This window comes from Corvus cornix, chromosome 11 (assembly GCF_000738735.6).
Source record: "Corvus cornix cornix isolate S_Up_H32 chromosome 11, ASM73873v5, whole genome shotgun sequence".
NCBI classification, from domain to species: domain Eukaryota; kingdom Metazoa; phylum Chordata; class Aves; order Passeriformes; family Corvidae; genus Corvus; species Corvus cornix.
Window position 1 is genome coordinate 8,749,111 of NC_046341.1, and position 12,529 is coordinate 8,761,639.

Consider the following 12,529-nt stretch of genomic DNA (forward strand, 5'->3'; position numbering starts at 1 on the left):
GAACAATTAGGACATAACTCCAGTACAAGCTGTCAGACTAAGGAATGCTGCTTTGCTGAAAATCCTGTCAGTACCAGTACAGAAGGCTCACTGCAGACATTCTTGCTGTACAAGCTGTTCTACTGTGCTCTTTAGAACTCTGGACCTTACCTTCCCAGTTCTAGCATCCATCCACACTAGAAAGACTAAAATGCAAAAGGATTTATCAGTTTCACCTGTATGATAGGTTTTGCTGGCCTGACAGTTTAGGTACATCCATATACTCTAGAGATAAATTGGCTGGCAAAACCTTTTGCAGCATGGACTTGGCTGGAATCCAGACTTGAAGGCAGCACAGTAAATAAACTCTACACCTCTCTATCCCACTTACTGGGGCTGACTGTTAAAGGAAGCCTGTAAGCTCCCCTCTGTGCTGCTTCATTTGCAGACAGAAAATAAATTTTCTCTATGCAAGCTGCACACAGGTCTGTGCTGGGTTAAGTCAGTGACTCCTGGTAATAAAATCATTACCATCCTCCTTGTTCAAGGCTCTGAGATGCAGGAGCATCTTTTTATCTGCTCCAGTCACTACCAAACATGCATTTGAACCACCACTTGTATGAGGTTAAAGCAGGTGGAATACACAGGGTCTCTGTCCATAGGGTCTCGTTGTCTTTGGGAGCACTGGTGCAGTTGTGGAGAGGTTGGGCTTTCTTGGCTTCCGTGGAAGGACAGTCTTGGTGATCCAAATAATTCAGAGTCACAAATCAGGCGTTGCTGAAATTCTGAGTTTGGCCCAAATGTTCCACAAAAACATGTGTCCTCTTGTTACCTTCCCCTATAAATATTGGCTTCTCTTTATTTGTTTTTCCTCCATGCTTTGGTGTATGGTTCTTTTGAGGTCAAGGAAGAAAAAGGAAGGCAACTGTGTGACCTTGTTTGGGAAACCTGAAAAGAGCCAAACACTGCAAGAACTCCGAAATGAGACAGACTTTGCACAGTTGAATCTGCTGTGCATCATGGCAGCACCATGGGCTGTCGATGTTTCTGTGCTCATGGAAAATTTCTGTTTCACTTTCAGGCAAAATGAAGTTCTTTGGCGGGAAGTTGTTTCTCTCCGGCAGAACCACTCACAGCAACAGAAAGTCATCAACAAGGTAGTGGTCATACAAACTCCAAACTCGCTTGTGCTGCCTGGTCTATGTCCTCCTCTGATTTTTTCTTGTCCCATAATCTCCACACTGTGATATCGCAGTGTATGTGTTTTCCCTTCCTTTTAAGTTGTGTGATGCTTTTATGTGTCCTATGGAAGCAGGTCATTAACAAAGCACAGACTGTGCCCTTAAGCAAAAGATTTTAATTTTCCTGTCAGTCCTTTCTGTGATACTAGAAACCACTTTTCTGTTCAAGTCCTGAGCAAGAGAGCACAACTCTCACTAATTGCCCTGTGTTGGCTGTGTTCTGGTTGTATCAATGCCTTTGAGCTTCCCAGATCTTCCTCTTCCCTTTGTACAAGAGAGGAGCCCCACTCCTGCCAGCACCGAAGCTGCAGAATTGGCCACCCATTGCCCCACTGGGGGAATGTAACAGCAACTATTACATTTTCTGGTGTTACTGGTATAGGTGAGGGATTACTGTATAACCTTTTAGGCTGCAGAACCATCTCCCTTAAAATCTAGCATGACCAGTATAGAAAAGGCCTCTCCAGTGATTCCTAGATGGTGCTGACATGACTGAGCACGTCACATATCCCAGTCCCCATGTTCTGACTCTCACGTGGCATCATGGAATCATAAGACTGGGCAGAAATGCACGAGGCTGTCAAGCCTTTCTCCAGCTCTGAGGCTGGACCAGCCACACACTTCATTGTAGAGGCTTTTATGCAACTTTATTTTGTTATATTGAGCAATGAGTAAGAGCCAGCTGTGATATATAATAATAATGCTCTCTTTGTTTGGAGGTCAAAGCAGAGCATTAAGTTCAAGCTGACCTGGGAATATGTTGCTAAGTGATTCCTCTCTAAAGCTACTCTGCTTCCTTTTTAGTGTCCTGTTATATCAACACTGAAATTCACAGAGCTGAAAAACTCAACTGAAAGAGCTCAGACCTCCATCCAGGCTCTCCTGTAGCGACTTGCCTCTGTCACTTGCAGAGTCTTTATCAGACTTTACAGCACCCATTCAAAATGTCTCTGAAAACTTTAATGGACCCAGGTCTAACTCCAGGCCTAACTCCAGGCCTAGGAATGTTTGCATGTGCACTTCACAGGTCTGCTAGGACCAGCTGAAGTTCTTCATGCACCAAGTGGAGAGAGAAAGTGCTGAGCATATGAAAGCCAGGCAAGCTGTTTGAGTTCTTGGACAGCTCATTTTTGTTTCAGGCTTCAATGTCTCATGCAATTTGGCTCCCATATTCTGTGGCTGCTCCCAGCTTTGGGGTGCTGTTGAGAGGGAGGAATGTGTGAGATAAGAATGGCTGTGAGAGCAGGGAGTGCTGAATCACTCTGCTGATTAACACTGGATTTTGATCTCTCCTGACAGCTGATTCAGTTTCTGTTTGGCCAGCTCCAATCAAGCCCCAGCAGCACTGGGATAAAGAGGAAGCTGTAAGTACCCTTGTGTGGTGCACACGCTCACGGGTGCATAATGCTGCCCCCTCACTAAAAGCACAAGCTCAGCTCGCCCAGGCAGGCGGTCACCGGACCGGGCTCCATGGTGATGGGAAATGAATGGGCTGAAGTGCAGAGTCAGACCTGCTGACATGCCCCATTCACGGCTCTTTAGAGAAGCACCGTGTCAGCTCGTGACCTTTATTTGGGGAACACAGCTCGCAGTGGGAGATGGGAACTCTAACTAGGGGTAGGCTAAAGGGCAGGACACCACTGCTGGTCCTACAGGTTCCAGTTTTGCCACTTGACATCAGTAGGAGCAGGGCTGGGCCCAGCCAGCCCACAAACACCTTCAGTTTGACCCACAGTCACTGAATGTGGTGTGTATCCAACACTGGCTTGGTGGTGTGTAACCTGCAGGCCTTACAAAGGGGAAGGTGGGGAAAAACTTTAGCTAAGGGGTATCTTTAGATAGGCTCTCTAAGGCAAGTGAATAGAGCAACTGGAATGAGGAAGCTTAGTGCCTTTCAGGAGAGCAGCTATGCCTTTCTTGCCCTGTGGTGCTTGTGATCTAAAGAAGGGGAAGAGACTCCAGAGTGGAATTTGCTGAGGGCAGGGACCTACTTCGAGTTCCCACCTTTACCTTGCGGCCTTTGACAACTTAGAAACTTCTCCATGCTGCAGAGAAAGGAGCCAGACCTCCCACAAGCTGCTGCTCAAAGGAGTCAATTTTCATTAAGTCAGTGTCCTTGTTCTTGGCTGACTCCTCTTGTGAGGACTGTAAAGGCAACACAGGATTGAATGAAGGAGCCCATAATCTGTACAAGCCAGCAGGGTATGTGCATCTCTGCCTACCCTCTCTGTTGAGCCTCTTGGAAGGGCTAAACACTGCAGGTAGCAAAGGAAAGAGCTCAAGGGGAGAATAGCAGCTGCTGAGTTGCTGAGGTTCAGGACCGGGGAAATTTTCCTCCAGTAGACTGGGCAAGCAGAGAAATGAGATGCCAGATCTGACCCCTATTTTCCATGGTCAGGGCTGTGCCCTCCCTGTAAAAGCTTTGCAGCCTAAGAAATGTCTTAGACCACTGCTTTTTTGAAAAAAAGCAAATAATTAGTGAGAAACTGTGCTGAAAGGGGCAAAAGAGCAAGAACTACCTGCACAGCAACTATACTGACCCCCTTATGATGAGGGATCACAGTTCATACAACCCAGCTGCAATTTGCAGTGTTGTGCAAGGTAATTTGAGTTCCTGCTTCCTTGGAAACACAAGGGTCTGTCTTTCAGAAACCTCAGCTCTTGTGTCTATATCTGCATCCTTAGTGTTTTATCTTTCACAGTTGTGTTTTTCTGCCTTTCTTCTAAACGGCTGCAGCAAAGGATGGTGTGCAGCCTGGAGCTACGTGGTGCAGAGCAGAGTGCTGCCTGGGGGCTCTGGGTAGGTTTGGGCAGGATGGGCAGGTCTGCATCCTTCCCTTCTCTGTTTGGTTAATGCTCTTTTTAAATGGGAACCTCCTCCAAAACTGTTGTTAGCCTTCCTTGCTTGTAACACTGGACAAGAAAGACTCTTACAGCCGAGGAAAACCAGAGTAGAGAGAGCCCTTGGCTGGGAGATGTTTTGTGTACAAGCTACCAGGAGCCTGTCAGTACATGCTGGAAGACAAACCTGTTTCTCTTCACAGACCTCTGATGCTTGACAATGGGATCTCGGCTCCACCAGTGTCCAAGTTCAGCCGGCACTTGTCTGCAGAGCCCCTCCACGACCCCTATTTCATACAGTCGGTAGGTTCACCCCCGCCTCCGAGCTCTGGGCGATGGCTTTGGCCAGGGGCGAAAATGTTTGAAGCAACAGTAGGGATTATGGAGTAAGTCATTTGGCAAGAGTTTGGTAGTGAAGAGATGAGGTTTGCCAAGCTGGGTGACATTTTAACTCCTTCAGCTCCCCAGTTTCAGGGATGCCTGCATGAGGGAGGCCATGAGCTTTGGTGGGGGAAGGCAGACCCTGCACACTGAACTCTCCATGTTGTTACCCCAGCCTGGTTCATCTCTAGGGAAGAGAAGAAGAAGTGAGTTATAGAAGTCAGTATTATGATCCTTCTGACCAGACCTGGATTTTTGTAGCCTCTGAGGGATCCCCACCATCATCAGAGCAGACACCAGACACTTCTGTCATGCAGTTAAAATACGTGAGCTGGCATGAGAGGCTCATACTGCCCTGTTGGGCTATGTTGGATCTTTCCCTCCAGAGGAAGCTGAGCAGTCTAGGCAAATTGTCAAACATGGTAAAACCCTTTGGTTGCTGACACTTCACAGGGTTTATTTCACACCTGTACCTCTGTGCGGTTGGTAGTGAGAGGAAATTATAATGCTGCATAGTAGGTAAAAGCTTTCTTGGTTTCTGTACAGGGAGGACTCAAGGTCCCATTGAATAAACCCTAACCATCTTAGATAGGGCCTTAGACTTGTTTTGGGGTCAGAAGGATAAATCTATATGGTTTTTGCTTTCCTCTTAGCCATCGACAGAGCCTGCCTCTTGCTTAAACAGCCCTGCAATTGCTGGAGGACCCATCATATCTGATGTTACTGAAGCATCCCCTTCCAACATCATGAATATGCAATCCCCTCCTGAAAATGACAGGTAAACATGCTTGTGATTAAAAACAGGGAGAGTTGGGTATGAGCATGCTTATGCAACTCTTCACAAGAGTTTTTCGTGGCTGTAATTCTACCCAAGTTTCTGTCTGATTCACAAATCTCTATAGAGATATGGGATGGAATACTTTTTTCCAGCTTGCAAAGTGGGTCAGATTTTCAGGATTAGAGGGGGGTAATAACAGCATAACTTTCAAAACAAAGTCCTGAGTTTCATGCCGAAAACTTCCACTCACCTCTTTGAGCAATAGTGCGTGTTTCTTTATATTTTGTCCTCAAGACAGGGACTGTCTCACACTTAATCAAATAATGAGATACTAACACTTGTTGGGTTTGTTGAGAGAGAGAAAGGAGGGTTTCCTTTTGGCTTTGGCAAAGAAGAAACAATCAAATTGTACATCTATCTGCTAATGAGAACAGAAAGGTTGCATCACAACAACTTCCGATGTTTGACAACTTTTCTGTGAAAAGGCCCCAGTAACTTAAGAACTGAATGCAGAGGTATTTTAATGCTTATCTCTTCCTGCCACAGACATGCAGTGTATTTAGGGCTAGTAGCAGAATAGCTAAAGCTATGTCAGTGGAAAGTAAGTAGACAGATGAATCATGGAAACAGTTTCTCAGGCTTAGAGGTAAGGCAGTTATACTCTAGAAATTGCCTGTAAATCTGTTGCATAATTGAAACCATAGCCATAAAATTAACTAGAAGCATGTAAAGAGCTTCAGATTAAAAAAAAAAAAAAAAACAAGCCTGGAAGCCATTTCTAAAGCAGAAAATCTTGAATATAACTTTCAAGTTAAGTTGCTTATTTCTACTAATTACTGAGTGCCATCTGGTGGCTTCTGATCTGTGCTGTATCTGCACGACTTGGGCATCTGAGCCAGCCGTGGCCCTAATCAGCTCAGGTGTGGTACTTCCTAAATCATCTGAGCTTCTGGTAGGAGTTTGGGACCCATGAGACGAGAAGATGATCTGAAAGGAATGTTGAGGAAAGCGCTGTAGTGTCACATACCATCCCTGTTGATCTCTGTGCCTTTATCACTTTGACTCCAGCTGTGCAGGTTCACAGGGAGATTTAAAGTCCCCTAAAGTAACATAGAGTAGGTTTTTACACACAAAATGCTTCTAAACAAAACTTCATTGTCATTTGTCCCTCTGGAGATAACATGGAGTGCCTCTCCCAATGGAAAAAGGCAAACCTCTGCTTCCAACCAAGTAAAACATCTGACTAGGACTGTCAGATCTCAATAACCTCTGTTCAGGTCCTGCAGGGCCACAAGATCCTGAGCTGTCTCATTGGGATCTTTAGAGTGCTTGCTGGTCCAATCCTAACTCCTGTATGAGATGGTCTTACTGATCCCGTTCCTGTCTCTAGGATGAGACTTTTCTATTTTGGGGGAATCTCTGTAGCCCAGTGACCTTCTAACCTGTCCCTAACACTCACCCAAGAAATGATCAGTGCATGGAAATGTATCTTCCATATTTGCAAAACAATTGAATGGAGCAAATTTATTATAGCTGTGACTGATGAAGTGACTGCAGATACTCCAGCTGAGCATGTTTCTGGAGCTTGCTGAAAAGAAAGAGAGGCTGCTGGCCTCTTTTGCCCACCTGAGGAAATGGAAAGACCTTCTGGGGCAGTTTGATGGGAAGTGGAAGCAATGCCTTGTGCTCCTGCCCTTCCCAGTAGCACGAGGCCTTTGCAGAGCAGCTGTGTGTGGTGCCAAGCCTTGTCTCTGATGCAGGGAGAAGTGCCTCATGCTGATCAAGGAAGAGCCAGTCAGCCCTGGAGTGAAACCCAGCGCGGAGCCCGATGTGCCCCTGCCCGGCTGCCGGGCCTGCTCCGAGCCCCCGGTGCTGCCGGTGGCCATGGTTCAGTCTGTCCTGGAAGGCAAAGGCAGCTGTGGTGCAGCCCCACCAGGGACCTCCCAGCCACCTGAGAGGAGAGGCAGAAGGGCACTGCTGGACAGGTGAGGAGAGCAGGGAGAGCTGTGGCCCTGCCTGCTCATGGCCCTCTCCTCCCATTCCCAGGGTGGGGAGGGAGGGTGACTTCGAGTTGCCAAGTGCAGCCTGGTGAGCTCCATCCTGTACCTGTGGCACCTGCCAGAGGACCCTTGAATCCCAGGGGACAGTTCACAGAGGTAGGGAGCATGTGGATCACTTGCTTGAAGGGCCCAGCAGAGGAAGAGCTGTCAGAGGTTGTGCATCAGAGCTGTGGGAGCAGGAAGAGGCTTTTTGCATTGAGAGGGATTTGCCCAAGGTCCGAGTGACAGCTGGAGCCCAGACCAGCATCTGTGTCTGCAGGCCTGCTCTGGACTGTGCTACCCCTGCTGGGGGGATTGGCACTGTGTCATTAGGATCAGCCCCAGGGTGGTCCCAGTGAGCCACTTCTAGAGCTGTGCTCTGAGACTGAAATCCCAGCAGCACCCGTGTCATGGGGGAGTGTCCAGGAGACCTCACCAGCAGAAGGAAAGCATGGTGCAGCTGTGGGGATGATGTGAAACTTAACTTCAGTTCACTCTCGATAGCAACTCCAGCCATGTAAGGAGGACTGGGAGGGAGGGAAACCCAAAACACTCAATAGAGTTATCAGAAAAGCCTCCATTTTCCTTTAAGTCCTTACAGAGAATCAAATTCCTCCTTCTGAACCCACTGGATGCTTAAAAACATATTACTAGAAGAAAAATAATCCTTTTTTTAAAGACTTGATTTTAAGAGAAATTTGTAATAGTTTTTGAGGGGTTTAATAACAGCAGGGCCTCACTGTTGCTCATTTAGCTGAATGTCTCCAGTAATGCAGCCTGCAGGGTGAATGCCTGCAGCTAAAAGTCACTCCGTTAAAAAGCATTAGTTACCAGTAATTCAGGCATCTTGGACCAAGGAGAATGGCAATGCAGCCTGTTCTGGTTCCAAGTACATCTCTAAAAAGATTTCTTCTAAGGAAAGCTTTAATTCTCCCAGTGTTGAGGAGATGTGCACAGACTATCCATCCCCAAACCACATGTCACCCAGGAGACGGGTTGTCTTACTTGTTTTACCATCTGCCCAGTCCCCTGTGTGCTCTGCTGAGTTGTACTTCTGGGATTAAACCAAGTTACATGGCAAAATCCAGGCTGACAGTGGGCTCTTGATTTTCAAAATGAGATTTAAACATAAACATCCTTCTGGAAGGCTGCTCAGTCCTGCTATCTGTATGTATCTATGCAAGTTTCCTTCGTGGCAATATTTCCGCTTGTGTTTTCTCAGAACAGATATTTCAGACCCGTTGGAGGGCACCGACTGGAGCCTAGAAGGGCTGCAGCTGCTGCTGAGGAGCCAGCAGTACAGCCTGGAGCCTGCCAGCCTCTTGGATGTGAGTGTTGCCGGGAGGGCTGCATCAAACAGAGCTGTGAAGTTCACAGAGGTTCCTTTGGGCTGTGAATCAGGTTGTGCTGCTTGTTCTCGTGTGGCATTTAATCTGCCACATGTAGCCTGTGGAGTCACAGCTCTGTTTTGACCTGCTCATAAGATTTCAGCTTTAAATTATGTTTTTTTTTTTTTTCTAAATATGCATATTTGAACTTCTAGGAGTTCACACAAAACACAGTGCATTTGGTAAAGAAATCAACGTGAGACTTGACACATTTATGTAAAATAGGTTTAATATGACTCTCTAGCTAGTTTGGTAATTGCTTTGTAGGGTTTAATTTATTTTGTGCATATTCTACATCTTAGATATTCCTAGATTGTCTTTAGCTTTTCCGACCTTCTCCTTTTCCTCATATTCTGGGAAGTGTAGCCAATGTAAAATTCTCTCTCTGCTGAGGTATTTGTCAGTCTCAGTGCTCACCCTTCTTTAGAAATGGATGGTGGCCTTTTTCTTAAGCAGACATGCAGAAATAGGAAGGTTTGTTTATTTCTCTGCTGTTGTACATATAGTTGGTATATGAAAGGTTTTGCCAATAATCAAATAACTCTGTAAGGAAAGAATCGATATGTCAAATACATGCTCCCTTGAGGAGGTGCTTCAGATAAAGGCACATTGTGAGCTTGCGTGGATAAACAGAATGAAAAAGCATTTTAAAAAAAACAATCTTATTCTCTTCAAGTTAGTTCCCAAGCGTCTGTGGTTGATTTTGACTTTACAGAGAGCTTTTCTAATGGCCTGCTCTATCACTGACTGTTGGTTTCTGTTTCTTGTTTCTCATTAGGAAGTGTTTTCCTGTTACTGGCACACTTCTCTCTCTGTGCAACTTATGTCACAAGAGTGAGAATGAATCATAAAACTGGCCCCAGATCAACAGCTCCTTTTCCCAAATTGCTCAGACTTCTCAAGAAATTGTTGCCAAAGCCCTGATGCAACAGTAACCTGCCCTCTGCTACTAAATTTTGGAATGCTTTTAAAAATCGTATGAATCTGGGAGTGTCCTAGGACTCAAGAGCAGCAGAAAAGGGCTTTGATTTGTGTGTGTGCAGCGACACTAAGAGCTGCCCTGGTTTGTGACAGGACTGTGGCATGGGGTGTCTGTGCTGTCCCTCCCCTGGCAGGCAGCAGGGCTCTTGGACCAGCACAAGAGCCCACAGTCCAGCAGGGCTGCACCCTCCAGCAGGCAGGGGAGGGCATGAGAATCACAAACCATTACACCTTTCAGAGCCCTAACTGTATTTTTCTCCCAACAGGTCTTTAATCCCAATTTATCTTTGAGTGAGTGGAATTTGACTGAAATGGAAGCCAGTCTGCCCCCGGTAAGAGATGTGAGTTTCTGAGATATGGTAATAAAAATCATAGAACACCAGAACGGCCGGGGCTGGAGGCAGCCTTAATGCTCATCTGTTCCAACCCCCCTGCGATGGGCAGGGACGCCTTCCCCTAGATCGCCTTGCCTAAATAATAATGGAACCACAAAGCAGAGCTTGTGCACAACTGAGGAGGTTATTTCATAACCAGAGGGGAGACTGGGCTAAAGCACAGCACGTAGGCATCTCCTGAGGGCAGCATTAGAGTGTTGTATTATACTCTTGACCTGTTTTTCCCACTCAGCCAGGCCTTGTCTGGAGACGAGCTCTGACTGACTGTTGGTGTCCTGGAGTCTTTAATTGCAGCTGGCTGCTCTAAACTTTCTCTTAGTGTGAATGTCACATCCTACTAATACCATAGATTTATAAAGTGTCTTTGTGCCAAAGCTCCTTATAAAATATGCCTTTACAAAGTGCAGCCATCCCTGTATGTTTCAGGAGCAGTAAAATTCCATGCAATTAGAACAGAGGTTCCTGCATGCCCGTACATGAAGAAACAAGGAGAAATTGTTTGGCAGTATTTGTTTGGAATTGATAATGACACAGACAGAAACAGCAGAGTTAAAAAACAGTGAAGGAAACCGTAGACTCATAGAAGCATTTGGGTTGGAATTGTTGCATGGCTGGGTTCTTTTTCCTTTGTGATGGAGGGTGAATTTTCAGAGCCCTCACTGACAGCCAAGTTGGGTGCAGGCTTGGATGGTTCTGCCATCTCTACAGATGGACAAGCCAAGTGTAATCTACTCTAATGAAATGCAAAAGGTCCCTAAGCCTCCTTCATGGTGTCAACATCCTTTTTAGGTTTTGATAATTTTCAATTTACTAGGTAATTCCACTTCCTGAGTGTTAGGAAGGAGAGTGCCTGAAGAAATAGTCATAATAATATAATAATAGTATTAATTAGCAAGTCTTGGAAGCAAGGGCTGTCGCCTTTTAAAAAGAATTGCATGAGAGAAAAGGCCAGGAAAGGAGGCTGCAATGTTCAATAGTTCAGTCCTTGAGCCCACTGAATTTCCCAGGAGCTCTTGCTCGTCCTACAGAAAGTCATGAGCACAGAGAAGCCTGGAAGCAATACCTGCAGGAGCTCTCTGCCTAGAGCACTGTGCAAGCAAAAGCTAGTTTTACTTTAAAGACAGTCATAGGAAAATGGGGAGAAAATCCCTTTCCTCCTTGTTACTGCCTGCGGAGGACTGTGGGTTTGCTTTGTAGGGCAGCCACAGTGACATCAGCCTCATGTGACATGAGCTTCATGCCATATCAGCCAGTGCTGAATAGGGGATTGCACCTCCCACAGCCCTCTCCTTCAGGCAGATCTGCCCTTGAGCGAGTGCATGGTGTGGCTGTTTTAGTGAAGTGCAGTAAGGCTGGGAGGAGAGGCTGGGCAGGGAGGATGGCTTGTGTTCCTGGTGGGTGTTGTGCAGTGGGGTGAAGCACCAGTGCTCAGACACGGCCTAGTTCTAACAAGCTCCCTTGTTTTTGTATAATTGTACATTGTAGTTTATATTTTTGCATCAAGATGCAGCGACTCACAGTGGATCTGGAGAAGAGTGCAACTGAGCTGCCCCCAAAAGTGTTCAACCCACCTTTCAACAGCACCTGCCCAGGTAGGGGCACCAGCAGCTCTGTGGACTTGGCAATGGGATGTTGTTCAGGCAGATACGATGTCCAGCACTGACTGTTTGCCATTTGAGGGAGCAAACCATGTTTGTTATTTTGCTTTCACCACTGTCAGTCAGCAGTGTTTCCACAGCAGCTGCTAAGCCAGTTCCTGAGCTGTGGGAAAGGGTGGGGGATAAACTGAGGTGTAAATGGAATTGAATTGGTTTTGCAATGGGTGCACATCATGACTGTCAGTGTCTCCACTGTTTTCTCTGCCTGTTCATTGCCACCTCAGAGCAGTGTGGTGATCTCAATGGGTAGGGGTGGTAAGAGCTGTACAGTCCTGGGTTTCCTCTGGCTCCTGCTACAGAGGAGGTGCCCCAGTAGCTGCTGGCAGCCAGAGGCACGGGTTGTGTGTCTCTTTCTCCAGACCTTTTAGCAGACCTCAAGGGAACTGTCCAGCTGATCTTCTCCCACTTGCTGACTCTGATAAAGTGTGTCATTGACCTTAGATAGGAATCCAGGAGTGTTGCCCTGGCTGTGGAATCGTGATGTATGTTCATGTGTGTTCAGCTGGGATAGACCTCAAAGAGAGGCTCTGGTGAGCCCCACTTTGGTGCTGTAGCCACCTGAGCCCACCCCAGTTTTGACTCATTGTGTGTCATTCAAGGACTTCCAGCCTCAGCCTCTTTCATGAGCTCTCAAAGGCACTAAAACCCCGGTACACTGAAGAGAGTCCTTGAGCACCCCATTTGCAAAGCCTTTCTGGTTCTTCTACAAAGAGGAAGAAAGACAGTACTTGAGTGAAGGAGAAGAGCAGCTGCTCTCATCCTCTTCCCAGTGTCTCCAACATTTGCTCATCCCTCTTTCACTTGTGAGGCATCTCAGCATTCAGGCAGAACCCACCTGGTGACCTGCA

The 12,529-nt window shown here is 46.6% G+C and overlaps 1 protein-coding gene across 3 annotated transcripts in view; it reads left to right on the plus strand.

Moving 5' to 3' along the window:
- Positions 1–12,529, plus strand: part of HSF4 (heat shock transcription factor 4) — a 32,803-nt gene that overhangs the window by 17,403 nt on the left and 2,871 nt on the right. For all 3 annotated transcript variants that reach the window (XM_039558154.1, XM_039558155.1, XM_039558156.1), the window contains 8 exons: positions 1,061–1,136; positions 2,520–2,584; positions 4,265–4,364; positions 5,096–5,220; positions 6,981–7,205; positions 8,482–8,587; positions 9,895–9,960; positions 11,528–11,615. In XM_039558154.1, the coding sequence (XP_039414088.1) occupies positions 1,061–1,136; positions 2,520–2,584; positions 4,265–4,364; positions 5,096–5,220; positions 6,981–7,205; positions 8,482–8,587; positions 9,895–9,960; positions 11,528–11,615 (851 nt within the window). The remainder of the gene's footprint in view (positions 1–1,060; positions 1,137–2,519; positions 2,585–4,264; positions 4,365–5,095; positions 5,221–6,980; positions 7,206–8,481; positions 8,588–9,894; positions 9,961–11,527; positions 11,616–12,529) is intronic.